The sequence below is a fragment of the Tenrec ecaudatus genome, chromosome 11 (genome assembly GCF_050624435.1).
Source record: "Tenrec ecaudatus isolate mTenEca1 chromosome 11, mTenEca1.hap1, whole genome shotgun sequence".
In the NCBI taxonomy this organism is placed as follows: Eukaryota; Metazoa; Chordata; class Mammalia; order Afrosoricida; family Tenrecidae; genus Tenrec; species Tenrec ecaudatus.
Window position 1 is genome coordinate 47,991,540 of NC_134540.1, and position 21,666 is coordinate 48,013,205.

Sequence of the window (21,666 nt, forward strand, 5' to 3'; positions counted from 1 at the left end):
GCTTTCCTCCAATCCTGATGCGGAGTAATCCAGCTTTTCTGACTATTTGCTCAGTATACAGATTGAATAAATATGGTGAGATGACAAACTTTTCCTGATTTCACACCATGAAGTATGCTGCCCTTGTTCTGTTCCCACAATTGCCTCTTGATCCATGTACAGGTTCCAAATGAGTACAATGTAGTGGTCTGGGATCCCCATTCTTCTCAAAGCTACCCATAGTTTGTTACGGTCCACACAGTCAAATGCCTTAGCATAGCCAATAAACCACAAGTAAACTTTTTGGGGTGTTTTCTGCTTTTTGCCAAGATCCATCTGAAGTCAGCAATGACAGGGCCCTTGGTCTGTATCCTCTTCTGAATTCAGCCAGAACCTCTGGCAGTTCCCCGTCAGTGTACTGCTGCAACCATCGTTGGATGTGCTTCAGTAAAACTTTATTTTCATATGATTTTAATGATATTGTTCTATAATTTGAGCATTCTGTTGGGTTACCTTCCTTCGAATTGGGAAGAAATATGGATCTCTTCCAGTCATTTGGCCAAGTAGCTGTCTTCCACATTTCTTGGCACGGCGAATAATTGCTTCCAGGGCTTTATCAGATTGTTGAAACTGTTCAGTTGGCATTCTATCATTTCCCGGAGCCGTGTTTTTGGCCAATGTGTTCAAACTTCTTCCTTCAGTAGCATTGGTTCTTGTTACTATGATACCTCTTGAAACGGTAGAATATCAACTAGTGGTTTTTGTTTCAGGGACTCTGTGCATTCTTTCTATCTTCTTTTGATATTTCTTGCATGCAAATCTTTCTATATTAACCCCTGAGACTTGAATATTTTCTTTAGTTCTTCAGTTTAAGGTATGCTGAGCATGTTCTCCCTTTTGAGTCTTCTAAATTTGGCCTTTTCACATATCATTATAATATTGAACATTTTCTCCTTGAGCTACCTTTTGGAATTTTCTTTCAGCTTTTGGGGTATGATTAAGAGCAAGTTTCAGAGTCTCTTCTGACATCTATCGTGATCTTTAGCCTTGTTCCTGCCTTTTTAATGATTATTGGCTTTCTTCTCAAATGATGTTCTTGATACTTTCCCACAGTTCATCAGGTTTTCTGTGATTGGTGCTCAATGCATCAAGTCTGTTCTTAGGATCATCTTGAAAATCAGGTGGAATAAAGCCAAGGTCGTAATTTTATTCTCATGGACTTATTTTCAACTTCAATTGGTATTTAATAAGAACAATCGATGATCCGTTCCACAGGTAGACTCTGGCATGGTTTTAGCTGCTAATACTGAGCTTCTAAATGGTTTCCTCTCACAGACACAGTCATTTTGATTTCTATGTATTCCATCTAGAGAAGTCCAGTAAAGTTTGCTTTTGTGTTGTTGAAAAAAAAATTTGATGAAGAAATCGTTGTTCTTGAGAAATTTTATCATGTGATCTCCAGCTTCACCTCTACACCCTATTTTCCAACTACAGTTCCTTCTTATTTGTTTTCAACTTTTGCTTTCCAATCGCCAATAATTATCAATGCGTTTTGTTCACTAGTTTGATCAAGTTCAGACTGAAGATGCTGGTCGAATTCTTCAGCTTCTTCATCACTAAAGTCAAACTTCTTTGGTGTTTGGTACATAAATTTGAATAATAATTATACTGTCTGGATTTTCATGAATGCAAGTAAGTGTATAATCTTACTACAGACAGCACTGTACTTCAAGATTTTGAAATATCCTTTTTGAAATTAATGCAATGCATTCCTCTGGATCATTTCACCCCAGCATAAACCATGTGATTTTCCGATTCAAAATGGCCAACATCAGTCCATTTCAGCTCACAAATGCCTTGAATGTTGAGTTTTATGTATTTCATTTTATTTTTTTACAACTTCCAGTCTTCCTATTTTCATACCTTTATACAAGTTCTGATAATTGACTGATGTTTTCAGCTGTTTCTTTTTGTTTTGACTCGTGTCCCATCAGCGAATGAAAGTTCTGAAGGCTTACTCCCCCAGGCTTTACTCCATCCATGTCATTGTGGTTGACCCAACTTTGAGAAGGCAGCTCTGCCTTCCAACCTGAGGGTCTTATCTTCTGGCATAATCTCCAATGATGCTCTTCTCTTTTGATGAAGTTCTCAGTGTCTGACAAAGTTTCTATATTGTCCATAAAGTTTTCAGTGGCTAATTCCCCAGAAATGGCCAGCCTATTCCTTCTTCATAGTCTGTTGCTAGTCTGGAGGCTTTGCTGAGACCTGTTTACTTTGGGTGACCCCCCCCCCCGCCGGCCCCAGGGGGAATTTGAATACCAATGACATAGCTCCCAGCATTACAGCAACACAAAAGACACCACAAATTGACAGCTAAGTTGTGGTCTGATTCATGGAGACTCTATGCACACCACAAAGAAGCAGTGTCTGCACCATCCTCACAGTTGTTGTTCTGTTTGAGCCCATTGTTGCAGCCCCTGTGTCCGCCTCTCTAGTTGAAAGTCTTCCTCATTTCCACTAGCCCTCCATTTGACTAAGCATTTGGGGGCTTGTTCTCCAAAGTATACTTAGAAGCCATTAAAGGATAGTAAGTAGGGAATGACCCATATTTCTCCCTTTCCAAGGGTATTTTGATGGATGTATAGGGGATAGAAAGATGGCAGACAGCAAATGTGGGAGAATGTCCAAGTTCACTCAGATAAGAAGCAGTGGGTTTTGACTGAGATAGTGACAGGGGATCTGAGCACTCCACTCCTTTTTTCATGCAACAAATACATACTGTGAACTTGCTGTGTCCTATGCATTGTGCTAGAAGATGCGCATCTAGAGATGAAAAATACAGGTAACATCCTTTGAAAGAGCACCCAGTAGACGGAAAGTGGAGTTTCCAATGGAGCCCAAAGAAGAGAGAGTGCAGTAAAGTGATGTCTTCAGAGGAGCAAAGTCAACCAGCTGCCGAGCAGTAGGCATGGAACTGTTGGGGAAACTCTACATTTCAGAGACGTGAGGGACTTTCTTGTTACCTGAGGATCAAGTTGCCAGAGAATGAAAAAAAAAAAGTGTCTAAAACTAAATTGTACAAAACTTACTTAAAAAGAGTAGCAGGCTTCGGTTCATAAGCAGATTGTTAGGGGTGATGGAAATTGTTAGTCTCAGGACAACAGACAACTTTTAAGGAACGACTGAACATTTAGAAGTGAAATAGGGTCTGAAATTTGGAAACATGTGATACAATGGTCCGACTTGTTGCCACTCAGTTCTTAGAAATGCAACAAAGAGGAATAGATTCGTTTAAAAAAAGAGTATAAGGCGCTACAGTAAAGTTACTGTATGTTTAGTTGCTGTTGTGGATTGAGTTGTGTACCACATCAAAATGTGTGTTAGAGTTCTAATCCCTAACCTTGGAATAAAATCCAGATTGGGAACAGGGCTTTATTTGCTATTTCATGAGGTCACCATAGGCAGGAAGTTTAGGGGAAAAGGTGTTGTCCCCAAAGACCCACAAATAGACAAGGAATAGCTAGCCAGATCCAGAAAGAAAAGGGTACTTCTTAAAAGGTCAGGCACATGCTAGAAGTCTATGGGAAAAGATATGTGCAGCAATGGCCAGTTATGTAACCCAGGCATTGACGCATACCTACTCAAAGCCTGGGCATGCCCACTAGGGACCAATTCCATTATACATCATATACATACTTGAAACCATCCACTAAACGCCCACCAAACGCACAATCATGCCCTTCAAATGGATATGGGAGACCAGCCTGAGAGAAAGGTTATAAAGGATCCCAAACTTTATGACCTCGTGTCTCTCCATGCTTTCTAGAGATGGCCCCCTCTTGTCTCTGAGAAACGACAATCAAAACTTTGCTCACACTCATAAAAGCTGGTTTCCACTTACTGTGGTGCTTCTGCCGTATGAATTCGTTCTGGGTTGAGAAGCAAGAATGAAGGAAAGGCATCCCATAACCCAGTGGTTCTCAACCTGTGGGGGATCAAATGATCCTTCCACAGGGGTCACCTGATTCATAACAGTAGCAAAATTATAGTTATGAAAGTAGCAATGACACTAATGTTATGGCTGGGGGGTCATCACAACATGAGGAACTGTATGAAAGGACCTCGCATTAGGAAGGTTGAGAGCCCCTGCCATCACCTAACGGTCCATCCATGTAGAGTATGTCCTAGAGGCCTCACTTAGCGAGCTCTAGACAGAGCAGGTTAGGCAGCCCCGCAGCAAGCACAGAGGGGCTGCTGAGGAACTCAAAAACCCAGGGATTGCCAGAGCCCGCAGAGATAAGGATCATCCTGTAGAGTAGAGAGGCAGGGCCCTGAAGTCGCCCTTCTACCTTCCTGAACTGTACGAAAGTGAATTTCTCATCTCTCAAGACACCCACTTGTGGTATTTGTGTTCCAGCAGCACTAGCGCAGCATGGCTGCAACGTAGCACACGTAACAAAATCCTCCATCCTGCTGTAGATTTATAAAAAGCATGAAGCATAGAATGGGTTCCTGAGTAGAGGATGGAAGAAATGTAACCCACCTATTTCCTGATGTTATGAAATAAACCATAGGAAGTGTGGTCAAGGATGACATGAGCAGGGGGGGCTGTATTGTTTGTCTATTGAAATTGAGGTTTAAAAAAATCCTTTCATGGCCACACTTGATATCCATAAGTCTTTAAATACTCAGAGCATTTTTAAACTCCAGGAAATCATTTTATCTGTATGCATGGTGTCTTTTCCACCTGGCTGTTTTCTGTCAAGATGCGCCGAGACCTACAGGTTAAATGTACGATTATGGCAGAGCTTGGATTAGAAATGCCTCTTAGAAAGCTAAGCTGAGAGGGAATGCAAAGCAAGCAGATAAAACATGCTTCTGATTTAGAAAAAGAAGTGGGAACACCCTAAATTCTATAGGTGCTTTGTTTACCCAGCACTCCTCTCCTTCCTTCCGAAGGTCTAGCAGGAATGGTGAGCAATGTTAAGGTTGCAGCTTTCACACCAGGAGCATAATTCTGACCAGTAATGTGAAAAGCTCTGGGAAGTTTCCTTAGCAATCAAGCCGACCCTTAGCTTCGTGTGACCTCCTTCTCTCCTGACTGGTGGCCCCAGAGCCCTTCAGGCACATGTTTCCTGGATGCAGAGCCCCGCACCGTTTCCTTTTTGAAGTTGGCCTTGCTGTCCAGAGAGGCTCTGTCGTTGGATGTCGTCCGATGGGTTCCAACTGAACAGGCTCTATATGGCCTTTTCCAAACCTCTAACATCCAAAGTCACTCTGGACGGTTTGGAGACGGTTCTGGAGCCCTGGTGGTGGAGTAGGTACCAGCAGTTTGAAACCACCAGAGCTGCTGACTGTAGGATCTGCAGTTCGAAACCACCAGTTGCTCAAGGGAGAAAAGGGGTTTTTCGACTCTATTCAGGAATTACTTTCAGAAACTCACAGGGGCAGTTCTACCCGTCCTAAAGGGTCACTAGGAGTGGGATTTAACTTGGTGGCAGTGAGTGAGTGACCAACATGTATGATGAAGAACCACCTGTATTGGGAACCATGGTGGAAACCGTACCCTCATCATTCTTGAGGGTCTTCCCCACGGAGCTTAGGGTACGCGGTAGGGTGGCCCCAAAGTGGATCGGAGAGTAAAAGTCTAGTGATCCTACAGTCCAACTTGCTAAATCTTGGGGAGGCAGGGATGCAAACTGCCCTGCGAGGGCTTTCCTTTAGCCTGGGCTGCATCTTGCCCAGGCCATCTCCAGGACATTGGGGCTGCCTGTGAGGGTGGGCAGGAGGAATCTGGAACCGCAGGAGCCACCCACACCCTCCTCCTCCGCTAAGCATCTGGGTGGGGAGGTGACCTTTTAGTGAGAGAGTGGGGAACAGAGGGGGAAGAAAGGAAGGGGGGCTGGAGGTGGGAGTGGAAGTGGCCGCCTGGCCCTGGGCTGATTGGTTCCCTAAGCCAACCCTCTCCCAGCGGTTTATAAGAGTTGACGCGGCCAGGCGCGCTGCTCGCTCGCCGTGCGCACCAAGAGTCGGCACCCCACACCCCGGCCCTGCCTGGCCCGCCTGGGGCTCCGCCACGGTGTCCGCAGTTGGCGCCGCGGGCGGCGAGACGCGGACAGAGAGCGATCGAGGGGAGAGCGCCGAGCGAGGGGGACCGAGCGCGATGCGCCGCGCCAGCCGAGACTACACCAAGTACCTGCGCGGCTCCGAGGAGATGGGCAGTGGCGGCTCCAGCGCCCCGCACGAGGGCCCCCTGCACGCCCCACCGCCGCCCGCGCCGCACGCGCCCCCAGCCGCCTCCCGCTCCCTGTTCGTCGCCCTCCTGGGGCTGGGGCTGGGCCAGGTCATCTGCAGCGTCGCCCTCTTCCTCTACTTCCGAGCGCAGGTGAGTGCCCAGCCCGTAGACTCCGGCGCGCAGGTCAAGAAGCACCACCGTGTCCCCCCCGCAGTTGGACCCCGAGGGTGGTGGCCGAGCTCAGGCCCCCAGACCCCGTGCCTTCCGGCATGGGAGAGTAGTGGTTGGAGGGATGGGAGAGTGAGCGCCTTAGCTGAGAGCGGGCAGGGCTACGCAGCGCTACACGTGGTGGGGCGCGCCAGCCTTGTTGCTCTGCTGCGCACCTGTGGGCTGCCTGGTCCTGGTTGGTTTGACTTTACCCCTTGAGGCAGCATTGGCCGTACCCTTGTAGACTCTGCAAACTGTCCCCTACCCCACCACCTTACCCCATCCTTCCATTCCACTCAATAGCATTCTACGCAGTGGCAACTGTTGTTTTGGTTGGGTTTTGGTTACCATCCATTGAGAGAGAGAGAGAGAGAGAGAGAGAGAGAGAGAGAGAGAGAGAGAGAGAGAGAGAGAGAGAGAGAGAGAGAGAGAGAGAGAGAGAGAGAGAGAGAGAGAGAGAGAGAGAGAGAGAGAGAGAGAGAGAGAGCTAGCTTCTCTTAAGCTTCCACCCTTTCCCTTCCAGCCACCACTTCAAGGGTTTCTGTTTCTGAGCCTGGCATGCCTCTCTGGACCACAGGGAGGCCAGTGCCGAGGGAGATGGTGACTGCTGGCTGAAGTAGTGGGTGACTGTGCCCAGCAGGCAGAAGGCCACATGGCACAGTCCAGAACAAGAATCTCTGTGGTGATGCTGGGGGCTCAGCTGTCGCCGCTGTGCGGCCCTGTGGGACTTTACTCAGGACTCATGTGAGGGGGGCAGGGAAGGGTAGGGTGGGGTGGGTGTGTTTGAGAGGGATTGCCTAAATTCTCTTGCTACAACGCAGATAGTAACCAACCTTTCAAAAGACCAGGCAGGCAGGAAGATAGTAGGAAGGAAGGGGTAAATGTGTAATATTATGCTTTCTGGTGGTTTATGCCCTTGTGTTTTCTTGGAAATTGCAGGGCAGTTGGTTGGATTCATTCAAATATTCTTGTCTGCTGCTGTGAACTCCTTTCTCAGAGGAAGTAGGGGGCTGACTGTGCAAAAAATTTTTATGGGAAAAAAAAAGCGAGTTGGTTTGGGCTTCATTTGTGTTCAGACTCAAAGGTAACTACTTAACCCAACTGGGTGCCCCTAATGTGGCATTGCTGGGTTGTTTAGGTTTTGGCGCGTGCCAGCAGGGTGGACACCATTGCTCTGAAGCACAACGTTTTGGGTAAAATACTTGTGATCTGCTAGTTTTCTGTTGTAGTTGTTGTTGTGGAACTTTGTGAATTCCCAACTAAAGCACAAAGCTTTAGCACAAAGCAGCGCTTCAGAACATCCATGCATGCGTATTAGTAAATATCCCTTACCTGTTAAGGTTATCCAACAATTCCCCTAAAAAGATGGTTTTCAGGGGCTGCTTGTGACCTAGATGACACAGCCTTGAGAGTGATGACACATTCTCCTCTCATGGGTTTCCACTGCAGTCGAGTCACTTGGCCACCCCATGTGTTGTCTTTTACTGGTTTGTGAGGTGCCTTGTGTCCGTTCTGACTCAGAGGGTCCCCGTGGCACAGAGCAGAACTGCCCGTAGGGTTTTCTTGCCTGTAATCTTTACCAAAAGGATTGTTATTTCTCCCAGCAAGCGTCAGGTAGCTTCGAAAGCAAAACCCCTCCCCCTGTTCAATGCATGCATGCTGAGTGCCCCCATCATGCATTGCTCCTTTAAACACAGCGGAGCATGTGCTCCAAGGAAACGTCAAGCTCACTGCCATCGGACCAGCTCTGACGTGCAGTGACCCTCCAGGGCAGCGTAGAACTGCTCCTGTGGGTTTCCTAGACTGGATCACTATGAGAGTAGAAAGCTCTCCCGAGGAGCGGCTAGTGGGTTTGAACTGCTGACCTTTCAGTTAGCTGGCCAGCTTGAAGCCCACTGTGCCTCCCAGGTACACTATGGATCATGCGCTAAGAGTCATATATCCTGTATATATTGTGTACCTACCGTGTACATGGCGCGGTGCCAGGTTAACGAAGGGGCAGGAGATTTCCTGGGTTCTGTCTTTTAAGTGCCAATGAAAAGACATATTTCAATTTTCTTTATCACAACAAGGGAAGCATTCAGAAAAGAGCAGGAAAACGCAGTCATTCTCTACCCTTAAACTTGTCAGCCCCTTAGGAGCTGGCATTTTCAGAGTGGTGATGGTGAAGTGACTGCTCAATGCTGGAAGAGGAGGAGGGAGGGAATGCGTGAACTCTAGGGACCAGGCACAGCATTGTTTGGTGTGACCATGGAGGAAGCAGCCACCTTATTACAGTTACCACAGGGCGTTTGCTACCGTTGCTCAGCTCTGCTGTAAGACTTTTTTAATATGGATGGGCTGGAGGACTGAAGAGGCTGGCCTTGGGGTGGTCACGTAGAACTTAGCTGATGCATTAAAGCCAAGCAATCGTTATGACTCGTGGATAATGGGGAAACTCTCAACCCCGCCCCCCCCCCATGGGAGTAAACGGCTGAGTTTCGTAAGCCTCGCTGGAAAATTCTCATCTGAAGAGTTTAATGCTATCAGATTTCCAGGTACAATTTTCCTCAATGCCAGGAAGACTGAGTTTTCTCTAAGACTTACACAGAATATTTGATTTGGGACTGCATTTTTTAAAAGGCCATCTCTTTTAGGGGAGAAATCATATTGGGGGTGATGGGCTCACGTGCACTTACCCAGAGATTTGGCTGCGCTTTACAGGATGTTGGGTATCTGGGCTTGATACCTGACCACATGCCACCTGCCTAGAGAGAGAGTCTGAAATATGCACAGGGAAAAGAGCGCGGTGTCTAGAATTGGTTTCAAAATAATTGGTGGGGAGAGTGGGGGCTGTAGGGAAGTGGTTAGGTATAGAGGAAACAAGACTGGCCCTGGGTGGGTCATTGTTGAAGCTGACTGATCAGTATCTCAGGGAGGACTCTGGCATTCTTGTACTTTCGTGTGCATGTGAGGCCCTCTCATAAAGTTTGCATTAGTGACCGGGCGCTATTTGATCTGCCACTGCTTTTCCATGCTCAGCGATAACAGCTTCTTCGGATTAGAACTTGGCACTAAATCAGAGAGTAGCATTTTGTGATTTTGTTTCCCATGAAAATCGTGGCTCAACAACAGGGTCTCTGACAGCATCTGACTGAGAATGGCATCGGGGGTCTTGCTTGGAGAGTGAAAGGAACCAAGGGGAACCAGCTCCGTTATAGCTGATTGAAGGCAGAGGAGCGAAACCAGGCAAATCTGCAAGAAAGAACAGTTTCACTTAAGGGACATAAGGAAGGCTGCTCAGAATATTATGAAAACCACAGTGACTTTTTTTCCCTTTCTTCTTCCCATTCTTCTCTTTTCAACAACCCATGTTTGAGGAGTTAAAAAGGAACCGACCTCCGGAGGGCTTGCAGCTTGCCTGTGCCTAGTGGGGGGAGGGGGGGATGCAAGAGATCCTGTGCCGGTTGGCAGCTCTCCCCAGCCCTGCCGCAGAGAAACTAATGTGTGGCCTGTGCTATATATTTACCACATAGTATTCATACTTTGGTTTACAAAGAGGAATAAGAAAGACTTTTCCAAAGAGTTGCTTGTCAACCTCGTGTGTGCCTAATAGCTGAGGACCGTATGCACAGCGGAGAGTGTAGCTACTAGATATGCTTCTGAGCAAACCGAGTGCTTTTGCTCCTTTCACTCCCCCCAAATCACACCCACGTCGACGCCTGTTACTGGGCGACGAGTGACAATCGGAAGCAGAGGGGTGCAGGCTGCTAGCTAGAAAACCCAGATAACGGAGTGGCGCCAACATCAAGCATCCTGCCTCACTTGGTGAAGTTACGGGGAAATTAAAACACAGCGAAACCAAATAAAATGCACCCAGCAAACAAAACAAACAACAACAACAAACCCCTGAGTTCTTTTCAGCGGAATGACACCATCTGATAAATGCAGTTTGAATCAGATACTGGAGATGGTTTTATGATTCCAGGCTGTTGGAGGTACATTCCTTCACTCGGTAGTTTTCTGGGAGGCTTTGTCACAAGCCTGGCGTCCTCAGTGGGTGTGAGTTCTGGGACAGCAGTGGCTGGACTGTGCCCTGCCTCAGTCCAGTCAGCTAGCCTGGTGCCTCACAGGGTACTGAGAAAGGGTTTCAGATCATTTGAGATTTCTAGTTTGCAATATGAAAATGATCAAATTAGTTGTCCAAGTTGACAAAACTTAATTTTTTTTTTGTCATCTAAATCCTCTTTGTTGACAGCTGTGTACCAAAAGGTAGGTTGATGGGTAGAATTGTTTGGGAGCTTTTGTTGAATATCTGATACCATCCACATGCTCTGTTTGGAGTTACTTCAACATCGAGGCCACCGGAGGGAGCCCCGTGGTGCTGTGGGAACCCGTGGGGCTGCTAAGGGCAGGCAGCTGACACCAACTCGCCAGCAGCTCCAATGATTTCCCAAAACCCAAATCAAACTTACTGCCACCAAATCAATTCTGACACATAACGACCCTGTAGGACAGAGTAGGGCTGCCCCTCTGGGTTTCCAAGACTGTAACTCGTTATAGGAGTAGAAAGCCTCCTCCTGAGAAGTGGCTGGTGGTTTTGAACTGTGACTCGCTCGCTACCAAGGCTCCTTTTGTGAGGATTTACAACCTTGGAAATTGTCACTCTGAGTTGGAATCAACTCAATGGCAGTGGGTTTTGTTCTTGCTGTTGTTTGCTTATTTGTTTGCTTTGAGTGGGTAATGGAGCTTAGACCCCACACCTCAACTCTTCCCGTCTCTTGGTTGCCATTTTCCAGAAAGGAGGGCTGCCAGGATTCTGGAACGAGAGACATTGCACTGTAGATTTACAGTAATTTTCTAGCGCATGATCCTTAAGTAAACAAATGAGTACATCAATAATAATTCTGCCATTGTTCCGTAATTTCTTTTGGGAAATCAATTGTTGACAGTTTACATGTTATAATTCAAATTCTGCCTTCCCAAACTGTCATTCTCATCTCACACTGGAAGTACGCAGAGGAAAAGACACCGAAGTGGCCCCTGCTAAGTGCAGATTGAATTGGCCCAGAGTGAGATCTGGGCATAAGGAGCCCTGGCTGCTTAGTGGTTACACATTGAGCTGCTAGGCATAAGGTCAGCAGTTTGAAACCACCAGCCCTTCCAAGGGAGAAAGATGAGGCTTTCTACTCCTATAAAGATGTACAGTCTCAGAAATCCCCAGGGGGCAGTTCCACTCTGTCTTATAGACTCTGTGAGTCAGAATTGCCACAATGACAGAGAAGTTTTGGGAGATGGCAATTTTAAAATTGAGAGGAAATAAAATCTTGGCACTATGTTTACATGCATTAAATGACAAAACACTGGTAACTATTGTTGTATTTTACTATGTTGTGCTCTTTAGAGTAAAAATTAAACATTCGTCTCTAGTGGAAATTGGAATCACTTTAATAGCAGGAATCTGTATTTGTGTACTTGACTTTTTAAAGCATGCATCCTCAAACATTTTCGTGCATATGAATCGCTTCGGAACTAGTTAATATGCAGATTCCCAGGCAATGCACTAGGCTGGGATGTGGGCTTGATTTCCAAACAGCTTCCTGGGCTGATGAAACTGCAGGTCCCTGGATTACACCTTGAGAAGCAAGGGTGCAGCGGACTGCTGCTTCTGTTAGGGCTACCTCAAAAGACCTTGTGTACAGAGTTTGAACTTAACCAACAATAAGGTCTATAGGTACTCAACCTGATGGTGCTATGGGTTAGCATCGGGCTGCAAACCAAAAGGTTGGTCATTTGCACCCACCAGCCTTTCCGCGAGAGCAGGAGGCACCTATCTGCTCCCGTAAAGCTGTACAGCATTGGAAACCCTATGACAAGTTGGGACCGGCTCCACGGTACCTAGCAACACCACAGCACAGGAGGCAGTGCTCCTCTGTCCCACAGGGCCGCTGTGAGATGGACTCGTGCCAAAGAGAGGGAGCTTCTTTTACTCCCAGCACTCTCCTCCAACGCGGCTTTCTGCCTTGAACCCAGCAGTTTTCTGATGGTGACCCACTGCTGGCCCATCGCAGGGTGCTTCTGTCCAGAGGTTTGAACTTTTGACCCTTTGTAGCAGTTGCCCAGGCCTCGCTGGTTTTGTGGGATACTTACTGACGTACACATACGTTAAGCCTTCTTCTTCTTCTTCTTCCTCCTCCTCCTTTCCCTCCTCCTCCTCCTCCTCCTCCTCCTCCTCCTCCTCCTCCTCCTCCTCCTCCTCCTCCTCCTCCTCCTCCTCCTCCTCCTCCTCTTCTTCTTCTTCTTCTTCTTCTTCTTCTTCTTCTTCTTCTTCTTCTTCTTCTTCTTCTTCTTCTTAAGGATGGATTGAAGGTTTTCTTTAGGTAAAAGCACACAGATTCTGATTTTTCCTGATTATTATAAAGAAAAAACAGAAGCTAAATGTGATTGCAAGTAAGTTTGTTTCCTGGGTACTTCCTGTCCCATGATCGTGCTGTCAAGTTGGCCCTGACTCGTGGTGATGACCCCCAAGCACCACAGATGCCCCCCCGGCATGACAGTGCCTGGGCCTGCGCCATCCTCACCATCTCTGCAGGTCAGACTATTGGGATGCATTGACAGAGTTTTTGAATGCGATCACCAGGCCTTTTTAACGTAGTCTGATTTAGTCTGGAAGCTCCCTTGAAACCTGTGGTGCCTATGGTCGTGACGACACACAGGTTTCATATGACGGTTGGTGGCTGTGCCCAGGGCACACTGGCCAACAAGTGAGCCATGCCCTCCCACGCAGGAGAGAAGGGTTTACCACTAAATTCCCAATGCCTCAGCACCAGGTGACCAGCTCACCCGCATATTTACAGTTCACGTTAGTGGGTGCTTGTGGGTTGGAAGGCTGTGGCTTTGCTGCGGGGGCTTCAAATACTGACAGGGGCCACTTGTCCGTTCTTTCTTTCTTGGTTAATAACCAATGCACATCTGCCTGATTACAATTAAAAAGATCACCAGGAGGGAAAATGAGGAGCTGATGCCAAAGGCTCAAATGGAAAGTGGGTGTTTAGAAAGGGATGATGGCAACACATGTACAAATATGCTTGATACCATTGATGGATGGATTGTTATAAGAGCAGTAAGAGCTCCCAATAAAATGATCTTTTAAAAAAATCAAACAAGGGGACAGAAGGTTTTGTATTCATTCTAGCTGAGCTTTGGTTATTTTCAGTGCTCTCAATTTTTCCTTTATCCACATGAAATACATTCACATAAAGTACTTTGAATTTTTGAAAGAAGGGGACAATGGGTTAAATGATTTTGTTGAAGATAGTCGATCATTAATTATAGCCACACTTTTACTTGGAGGAATCCTGGGTGATTTCAACAGCTTGGTTGCTGGTGGAAAGGTTAGGGACTTGAGCCCACCCAGGGGCGCCTGCAGATCAGCCCTCTGGGGCCCGTTCTTCTCTGACACAAGTGGGGCTGGGTGACTCGGAGCTGACCTGACGACAATTGGTTTTCCTTCTTTGAGGAAACCACAACAAAGGCTTCATCAGGGTCTAGAGGCTGGGAGCTCTCATGGTGTAGTGAATTACCCATTGGACTTCTAACTACAGGGTCAGCAGATCAAATTCTCCATATACTCTAAGGGAGAAAGATGAGACTTTCTATTCCCTAAACATTTATAGTTGGGGAAACCCTGTCCGGTAGGTTTACTATGAGTCAGAATAGACGTTAACGAGTTTGATTTCTTTTTGAGGAGCAGGCAGGCAATTTGGGGAGATGACCAGTGCTTCAGAAACACTGATACCAGGCCATCTGCTAATGGCACTATGGGGATGTTTTCAGTGGGATAATTGCTCACATGGTCAGAATGTCAGCATCACCCGGTGAGTATAGGCTGTCATCCTAAGCGGGCCATTTGCCCCATTGAGACCATCAGATGTCACCTGCACACACACCCTGACACCCCTGACAGAGCACCTACCTTTCTAGCTGAGAAACACTGAACCAACAAATGGGAACAGGTGGGTTCTGGTTTCAGGTTTCAGTTGGGGCCGGGGCAGGGCTTTCCCTCTCTTCTCTTATCACAATAGACCGTGATTAAGAGAGGCTAAAGGTGATGTGAATTTCTCTGCTGGACATGGCCTTGCACTTTATATTAACGGATGGGCTTTTGCATCCTGGTCCTCTTGGCTGCCGGCAGCTTAAAGATAAAGTGAGTTCTCTGCCTGCACCCCCCTTCTATGAGGCCTTCCTGACACCACTCCCCTCTAGGAAGATTTTCATTTTGTCAGACGGTTCTCCTAATTTCACACAAGCACATGCCGTCAGACTTGGCACTCTGTGGTGGAAGATATGCAGCTGTTCATCAAAATGAACAAGAAGTCCATGCTTTCCCCAACTTAAGGATACTTGAATGAACTCCTAGCTATTGGGGAAAGAAATGCTCTTGCAAGGATGAGTTTCTTTTTGTTTGCAAGTCACGCTTTATGAAATAACAGATTGATTAATGATACCCACTCTAAGGTCCTTAAGGAGCCCTGGAGACCCTGCCAGGTAAGTGTTGGACCTGCCACTCTGGCTGTCTGCTCCTGTTCGGAACTCTCTTTGCAGGGTTGCTATGAATCTGACTCGACTCCGTGGTAGTGGGGTTTGCTGAGGTCCTTGACTCTTATTTTCCAGATGGATCCTAATAGAATATCAGAGGACGACACTGATTGCTTTAAGAGGCTTTTCAAACTCCATGAAAATGCCGATTTTCAAGACACCACTCTGGAGAGCCAAGACACAAAATTGATGTCGGATTCGTGTAGAAGAATTAAGCAGGCCTTTCAGGGAGCTGTGCAGAAGGTAAGTTCTCATACGCCAAGAGCCCTTGCTGATGTTGCCAGTACTGAAAATTACAATGGCTGAATGCTTTTGGCTTTGTGTGCTTTTTGTAAAACAATACTTTTATTGGGGGCTCTTACATCTCTTATCACAATCCATACACATTCCTCCAATGTGTCTTTCTTGTGAGCGTCTTACTAATTTATGAAAGACTCATGGCGATGCCATAGGATAGAGTAAAACTGGGCTTCAGCAGGGGAGGGGAAAGCCGCATCTTTCTCCAGTGGAACAGCTGGTGGTTTCAAACCGCTGACCATGCAGTTAGCAACACAACCCCTAACCCGCTATGCATCAGGGCTCCAGATTTGACTCGATGGCAGCGGGATTGAGTTTGAATTTGTAAAAGAGCGAAAGCAAATTTCTTTGTTGACATGAGCAGGATTCTTGAAGTTGGTCAGTGTTTGATTATGGAGACCAGAGGGGACTTCCACAGCAACAATCCGTCCTTTTGCTATTTTTTTTAAGAGGAAGCTTTTAAATTCATACTGGGAAGGAGGACAAGGTGGTTTGTGGTTAGCTGGTGGGTCACTGTGCTGGTTTGAATTCACTGACCCAGAAACCAGTCGTGTCTCTCGCAGGTCTTTCAGGTCGCTACTTCCTTTCCACTGGGTTTTGTAATGGTAGGATGTGCTTCTCCGGATGGGTTGACCCAGCTTGGATGAGAAGCGATTGTAACTGCCCCTTGGTTGCCATCTGTGGTCTGGAGGTGAGGAAGCAGACAGGGTGTGATACGGTGGGTGGGATAGACATTCTGTGTCTACTCGCTCCATCTCTGGGAGCACTGGGGGTGATGGGCATCAAGACCAATGGGGGTGGGGTAAGACAAGAACCCCAGCAGCTTCACCGAGACACTGTCACAACTGGCTCTTTTCTTTCCCTGGCCAGACCCACCCCTACCTGCATTGCTTACCTATGAGCACACCTGCACTCGGTCATGCGTCCACTTCTTCATCAAGCCTCTACCTTGCTGACAGAGAAAGGTTGGCCACTCAAACCCATTTAGAAGGGGGGCCTGGTGATCTGCTGCCAATAGGACACAGCCATGAAATCCCCTGGGTCCTCGGCTTGGGACACTCGGCGTCACCAAGGCTCAGAACCAACTCAGCGTCAGCTCGCTCGTTCTTTCCGGGAACCGCTGGTCCTCTCAGAGTACACCCTCAAAGTGTCAAGGCCCTTACATGGAGCTCTCATTAATTCCTCTCTAATCCACACGAGGAGCCCCGGTAATGCTAGCCACCCAGTTGGCAGTTCGAAACCAGCAGCCCCTCCTTGGGGGAAAGATGAGGCTTTCTACTCTCATCAAGAGGTGTTGTCTCAGAAATCCACATGGTCAATTCTACCCTGCCCAAACCGTTGTGGGGAGTGGGCATCAACTTGATGACAATGAGTTTGGTTTGGGGTTTTATATGCTAATAGCATGATTCTCCCCTGCCCCCCTGGAGTGGGTGCTTCTTGGAGGTAGAGGTGGGGCTAGAAGGTGCTTGGTAAAGGTAACTGCAGGTGGCCACATGCTCCTCCCTCCGTCACTAGGCTTGAACCTCGGACTTTTCCTTGAGAAGCCAGGTGTTTAACTCCTGTGTCACCAGGGCTCATTGGTGAGGGTCCCCCAAAAGGCCATGAAGAAATGAAATGAGGAGACAATGTCATTTTCTCACGGACTTTTGCAAGCCCTTTTTATTCATACGTGTATGTGTATCTGTCTGGGCATATTACACCAACCCTTAGGAAATAGCACTTCCTACTTTCATTTTTGACTTTCGTTTAAGGTGCACAGACAGGTCTGTGCAGAACGGCTGTTCCCTGCCAGTCTTGCAGTGGCCTCTGTCACACTGGTGTGCTGTCTGCCCCTGCCTCTCCAGTAGGACTTACCTTTTCATTGCCCCATTCCCGAGGAGCCTTCCAAGAGACTGCCAAGAACAATCTGACCAGCCAATTTGTATTTAAAGGGGGTAATGGGAAATCATGCTGAATTTTCTCTATTTTCATAGCCTCTGGTGACATGGTACCCATGTTAATGAGTAGTATTAATTATGAGAGATTCCATATTTGCAAACCAGGAGGAGAGGGAACTGAATGGTCCACGCTGACTGCGGGCCACGCCATGCCGCTCAGAGTAGAATGTACGCTGGCGGGTTTTTCAGAAGCAGACCACCAGGCCCTTCTTCTAGGGTGCCTCTTGGTGGACTTGAACTTCCAACATCTTGGCTAGCGGCTTAGTGGGTAAACTGCACCACCCAGGGAGTCCTTAGCCAATGAGTTTCACTAGAGGCACAGAGTCTGAATTATACTAACAGGTGATGATAACTCACAGCGTGGGTAGAAATGTATTTCACTAATTTCCCATTTGTTTTGTATATTTTAGCTTTATTTTTTATTTTTTGAGGATTGCATTAGATCCTCCTTGGAGGGCCTGTAGGAAGGAGATCAATATTAGCTATACCTTCTTGTTAAACTCAACCAATAGCCAGGGAAGCCTGGGGGCAGTTCTCCACGGCCTGCCCTGAGAGTTGCCGGGAGTCGGAGTCACCTCGACATCCAGACGGACGTGTAGGCTGGCAGAACCCTGCTGGGCGCTTTCCCTCCCAGGAGCCTTTCTTTCTGACCCCAGCCCCATCATGATTTGCCAGATGTGTTATCCTTTGAAGAGGATTGTTGGGGCATGTGACATTCGGCACAGCTTTCCCCTTTCCTGCCATACGATGGGTGCATCAGGCATCACCATAGTTTTGCATCTTCATTTCAGTTATGATAGATATTGAACGGACCCACAACATAAAGTGACATGTGTTGCTGAATCCTTATTGAGAGATCAACTCACCCAGTGGTACCAAATGCTAGACATAAGCATAGTATCACATATTGTGTGCAAAAAAATGGTCTTTACCCAGCCCATCTTGGGTCAGACCAGTAATACTGTTTCCACCCCTATTTTTTGTTTGTGGCTGGGACTTTTGGCTTTTTTTCCCCTTTAGCACAGAACTCTCAAAGCCTCTTAATGGGCCAACCCTACCGACCACAATTTATAAAGTCTAGCATAACAGTCTGAGACAATAAAGAAAACACTGGCAGAAATACGGTGTCCAATTTGTGAAGCGATCCATGTTTCCAGCTTTGGCAGCACCCCAGCCTCCGTTGTGTGTGTGTGTGTGTGTGTGTGTGTGTGTGTGTGTGTGTGTGTGGTGGGCCACTGAGCTTGCACCCGAAGGGGACCTGCCCTGCATAGCAGTGTGGCCAGACGATGGCCACTGTCCTCCAAGTCAGTCTCAGGAGGTAGTACCTGTTTATGCACCAAATATGCATTCTGGGTACTTGGTGCTGGGACCGTAAATTGGGAGCACTTGCTTCTGACATGCCTGGCGGAGCATTCCACATTGGATATCTCTTGGTGAAACACTTCCCGAACTTTCTGGTACTGAATTTCAAAGATCCTTATTCAGTATTCCACTCACACGGGCAAATGGGATAATTGAAGGTACCACGATTTACGTCAGGCACACCTGGATTCCGGAAGTGACAGCCTTGCTCTTCGGCACTTTAAAGGGGGCTTGTGAAGCAGGTTTACCAAACACGATGCATTGTTTGATCTCTTGACTGCTGCTTCCATGAGAACTGACTGGGATCCAGGCAAGTTGAACTCCTTCACAAGTTGAGCCTTGTCTCCGTCCATCATGATATTATGTGGCTGTACTGGTCTAGTTGTGGATATTATGTGGCTGTACTGGTCTAGTTGTGGATATTATATGGCTGTATTGGTCTAGTTGTGGGTGTTATATGGGTTTACTGGTCTAGTTGTGGATATTATATGGGTGTATTGGTCTAGTTGTGGATATTATATGGCTGTATTGGTCTAGTTGTGGGTGTTATATGGGTTTACTGGTCTAGTTGTGGATATTATGTGGCTGTACTGGTCTAGTTGTGGATATTATATGGGTGTATTGGTCTAGTTGTGGATATTATATGGGTGTACTGGTCTAGTTGTGGGTGTCTAGTTTGCTTTCCTCACCTTGAGTTGTAGCACCACACTGAAGTCTGCAGTCCTTCATCCTTTAGGGTCATGGCCTGGTGCTGCGAGCGCCACCATCATGAGAGCCATTTTGCTCAGATTTGAATATATCACCCCAATTCGGTTTCAGAGCCCCTGGTGGTGAGGATGGTAATATGTTTGGCTGCTAATTGAAATATTGGCAGTTTGAATCCATCCAGAGGCAACTTGAAAGAAAGAACTGAAGATCTGCCTCTGAAAAACTCAGGCCATAAAAACTCTCTATGTGGGGGAGGACAATGCAGAAATGAGCTTGAGCATCGTTGTACGACTGGAGGCAAGTGATCAGTGTCACTAAATTACAATCTAGAGATGGTTGAATTGGTGTATATTCTGCTGTGCATATTATCAATAATCACACGAGAAAACCATGTGAAATGGTTTCTGACCCTCCTGGGGTCACCATGGCCAGTGGCAGCTCCACAGCAACTAGCTAATTCAGCTTCATAAATGACTGAGTGGCTGCAGGGCAGTGAATGATTTAACATGGGTCTTTTAGCCATAACCTTCGTTACTGCCACCAAATGACTTTTCCCTGGTGGATCTGGAAGGTAGGGAAAAGGAGACGCTGACTGGATTCGATCATGAGCGAATGTTTACAGGGTTAATTGTTGATTGCCATTACTTCTGGGTATAAAATGAGCCATCACCAAAGCAGGAAGGAACAATCTTGTTACCGGCCAGCTAGAAGAGCTAGGAATGAAGCGTGTCCTTTGGACCCTTAGATTCCCACACATGGAACCTCCGTGATCCAGAAGACAGCTATGACACAGGGCCATGGTAGAGGAGCAGCAGCAGAACCAGGAGCCAGAGCACGTGGCAGTGGAGGACTTTTCTAGCCCATAGAAGGAGCAAAGCTGAGTCCCTTTGGGCAGCAGGCTCATTTGTGGAGTGAGTGCTTCCAGGCACTTAATCTGGGGATCTGGACTTGTTAACTCAGGGGAACTGGAGCTGAGTGTCTTTGGACAGTCTTATGGCAGAGTGGCGTGCTCTTTGGGCATTTATTGGCAGCCCTAAGAGAGCTTTGCACCATTGCCTAAGCAAGGGCAGAGGCCAAGAGGCCTGAGAAGCCAAAGACCAGAGAGTGGCCTGCCTCTGGTCATGGCTGAGAAACAGCTATCCCATCTAAATGATTGTATCCTGAGCTTTGTAACTTGCTAATTTCCTTAACAAACCCCATAATCATGAGTGTCCTCTGTGAATTCAACGTGGCCATTGCAATAAATTCTTGAGCCCCCTGCAAGGTAGAGAGTGGTGTGGGAGGGGCAGTTGGCATCTGAATGGGTAGAAAGGTGGGGGGTGGAGGCATGGTTGACTCAGCCTCCTAGGAATCAACTGCAGGCAGCTGATGCAGGCAGCCAGTGGTGCTTCTCCTTCTCCCTTGCGGAGTTGGAGGAGGCCATTCTTTTGTCATTGATGCTCGATTGATCTCTCTGAGTGAAGATTTTAAAATAAAAAAGGGATATTAAGCAATTTATGAAGCCATTCAGAATACCATAAGCCTGGCTTACATTTATCCCATGGTTTATGTTTTTCCTAGTGCTACAATAGAAAATGCTGAAAATTATTAGTAAGACAGACCCGATTTTGTGAACATCGTGTCCAGTTTGCCGGCTCGCTTAAGTCGCATTTCCTCTGCTGTTGGTCCTGATGTCGTCTGTTCCTATGGAGGGGTCCCTGGGCAGAGGGCAGGGCAAGCCCTGTCTTGTGAAGTAAAAACACTGCTCTGACTTGATTACTATTATTTTATGGACATTTCTAACTGCACTCCAGATTCTCAAAAGCTGATAACCACCAATAGGCTGTCTTGCTGGCATATTCTTGACCCATCACTTCTGGGAACCAATGAGTGTCTACAGATTTACAGAAACGTGGCACTTAAGACCAGGGAGCCAGAATGATTACACAATGAATTCTCCACTGGAATTCTCCTTTTTGCTTTCCACTGTCTAGGACCAGTGCACATACTTGGCCTCGCTTCCTGCAGGATTCATACCATAAGGGGCAATTTCTACTGATACTGAAAATAGTGTATCCAAGGCTTTGATGGCAGTGTTGGCTTCTTACCTTCCTTGGAGGAGACTTGGGGTTGATTCTCAGCTAGTGCACTTTCAGCATAAGGGGGGCTAGGGAGAAAGGGCTCACGATCTACTTCCCCCAATCAGCCAAAGACAACCCCTTTTTCACATCCGCAAGGGATCATGGGGCTGGTATGGGACCGGGCAGCATTTTGTTCTGTTGTGCCTGGGGTCACTACAAGCCAGGGCGGCTTGACAGCTTTTAAAAACAACAACAAAAGATAGTTCTTGTAGCAGAGAGACTCATAAATTCAGTGAACTTAATA

General features: G+C 47.1%; 1 protein-coding gene across 1 annotated transcript in view; it reads left to right on the forward strand.

The window, feature by feature from the left end:
* The first annotated feature begins 6,142 nt into the window (after window positions 1-6,142).
* Window positions 6,143-21,666, forward strand: part of TNFSF11 (TNF superfamily member 11) — a 34,943-nt gene continuing 19,419 nt past the window's right edge. The window contains exons 1-2 of the mRNA XM_075563630.1: window positions 6,143-6,364; window positions 15,074-15,241. Coding sequence (XP_075419745.1) covers window positions 6,143-6,364; window positions 15,074-15,241 — 390 coding nt within the window. The remainder of the gene's footprint in view (window positions 6,365-15,073; window positions 15,242-21,666) is intronic.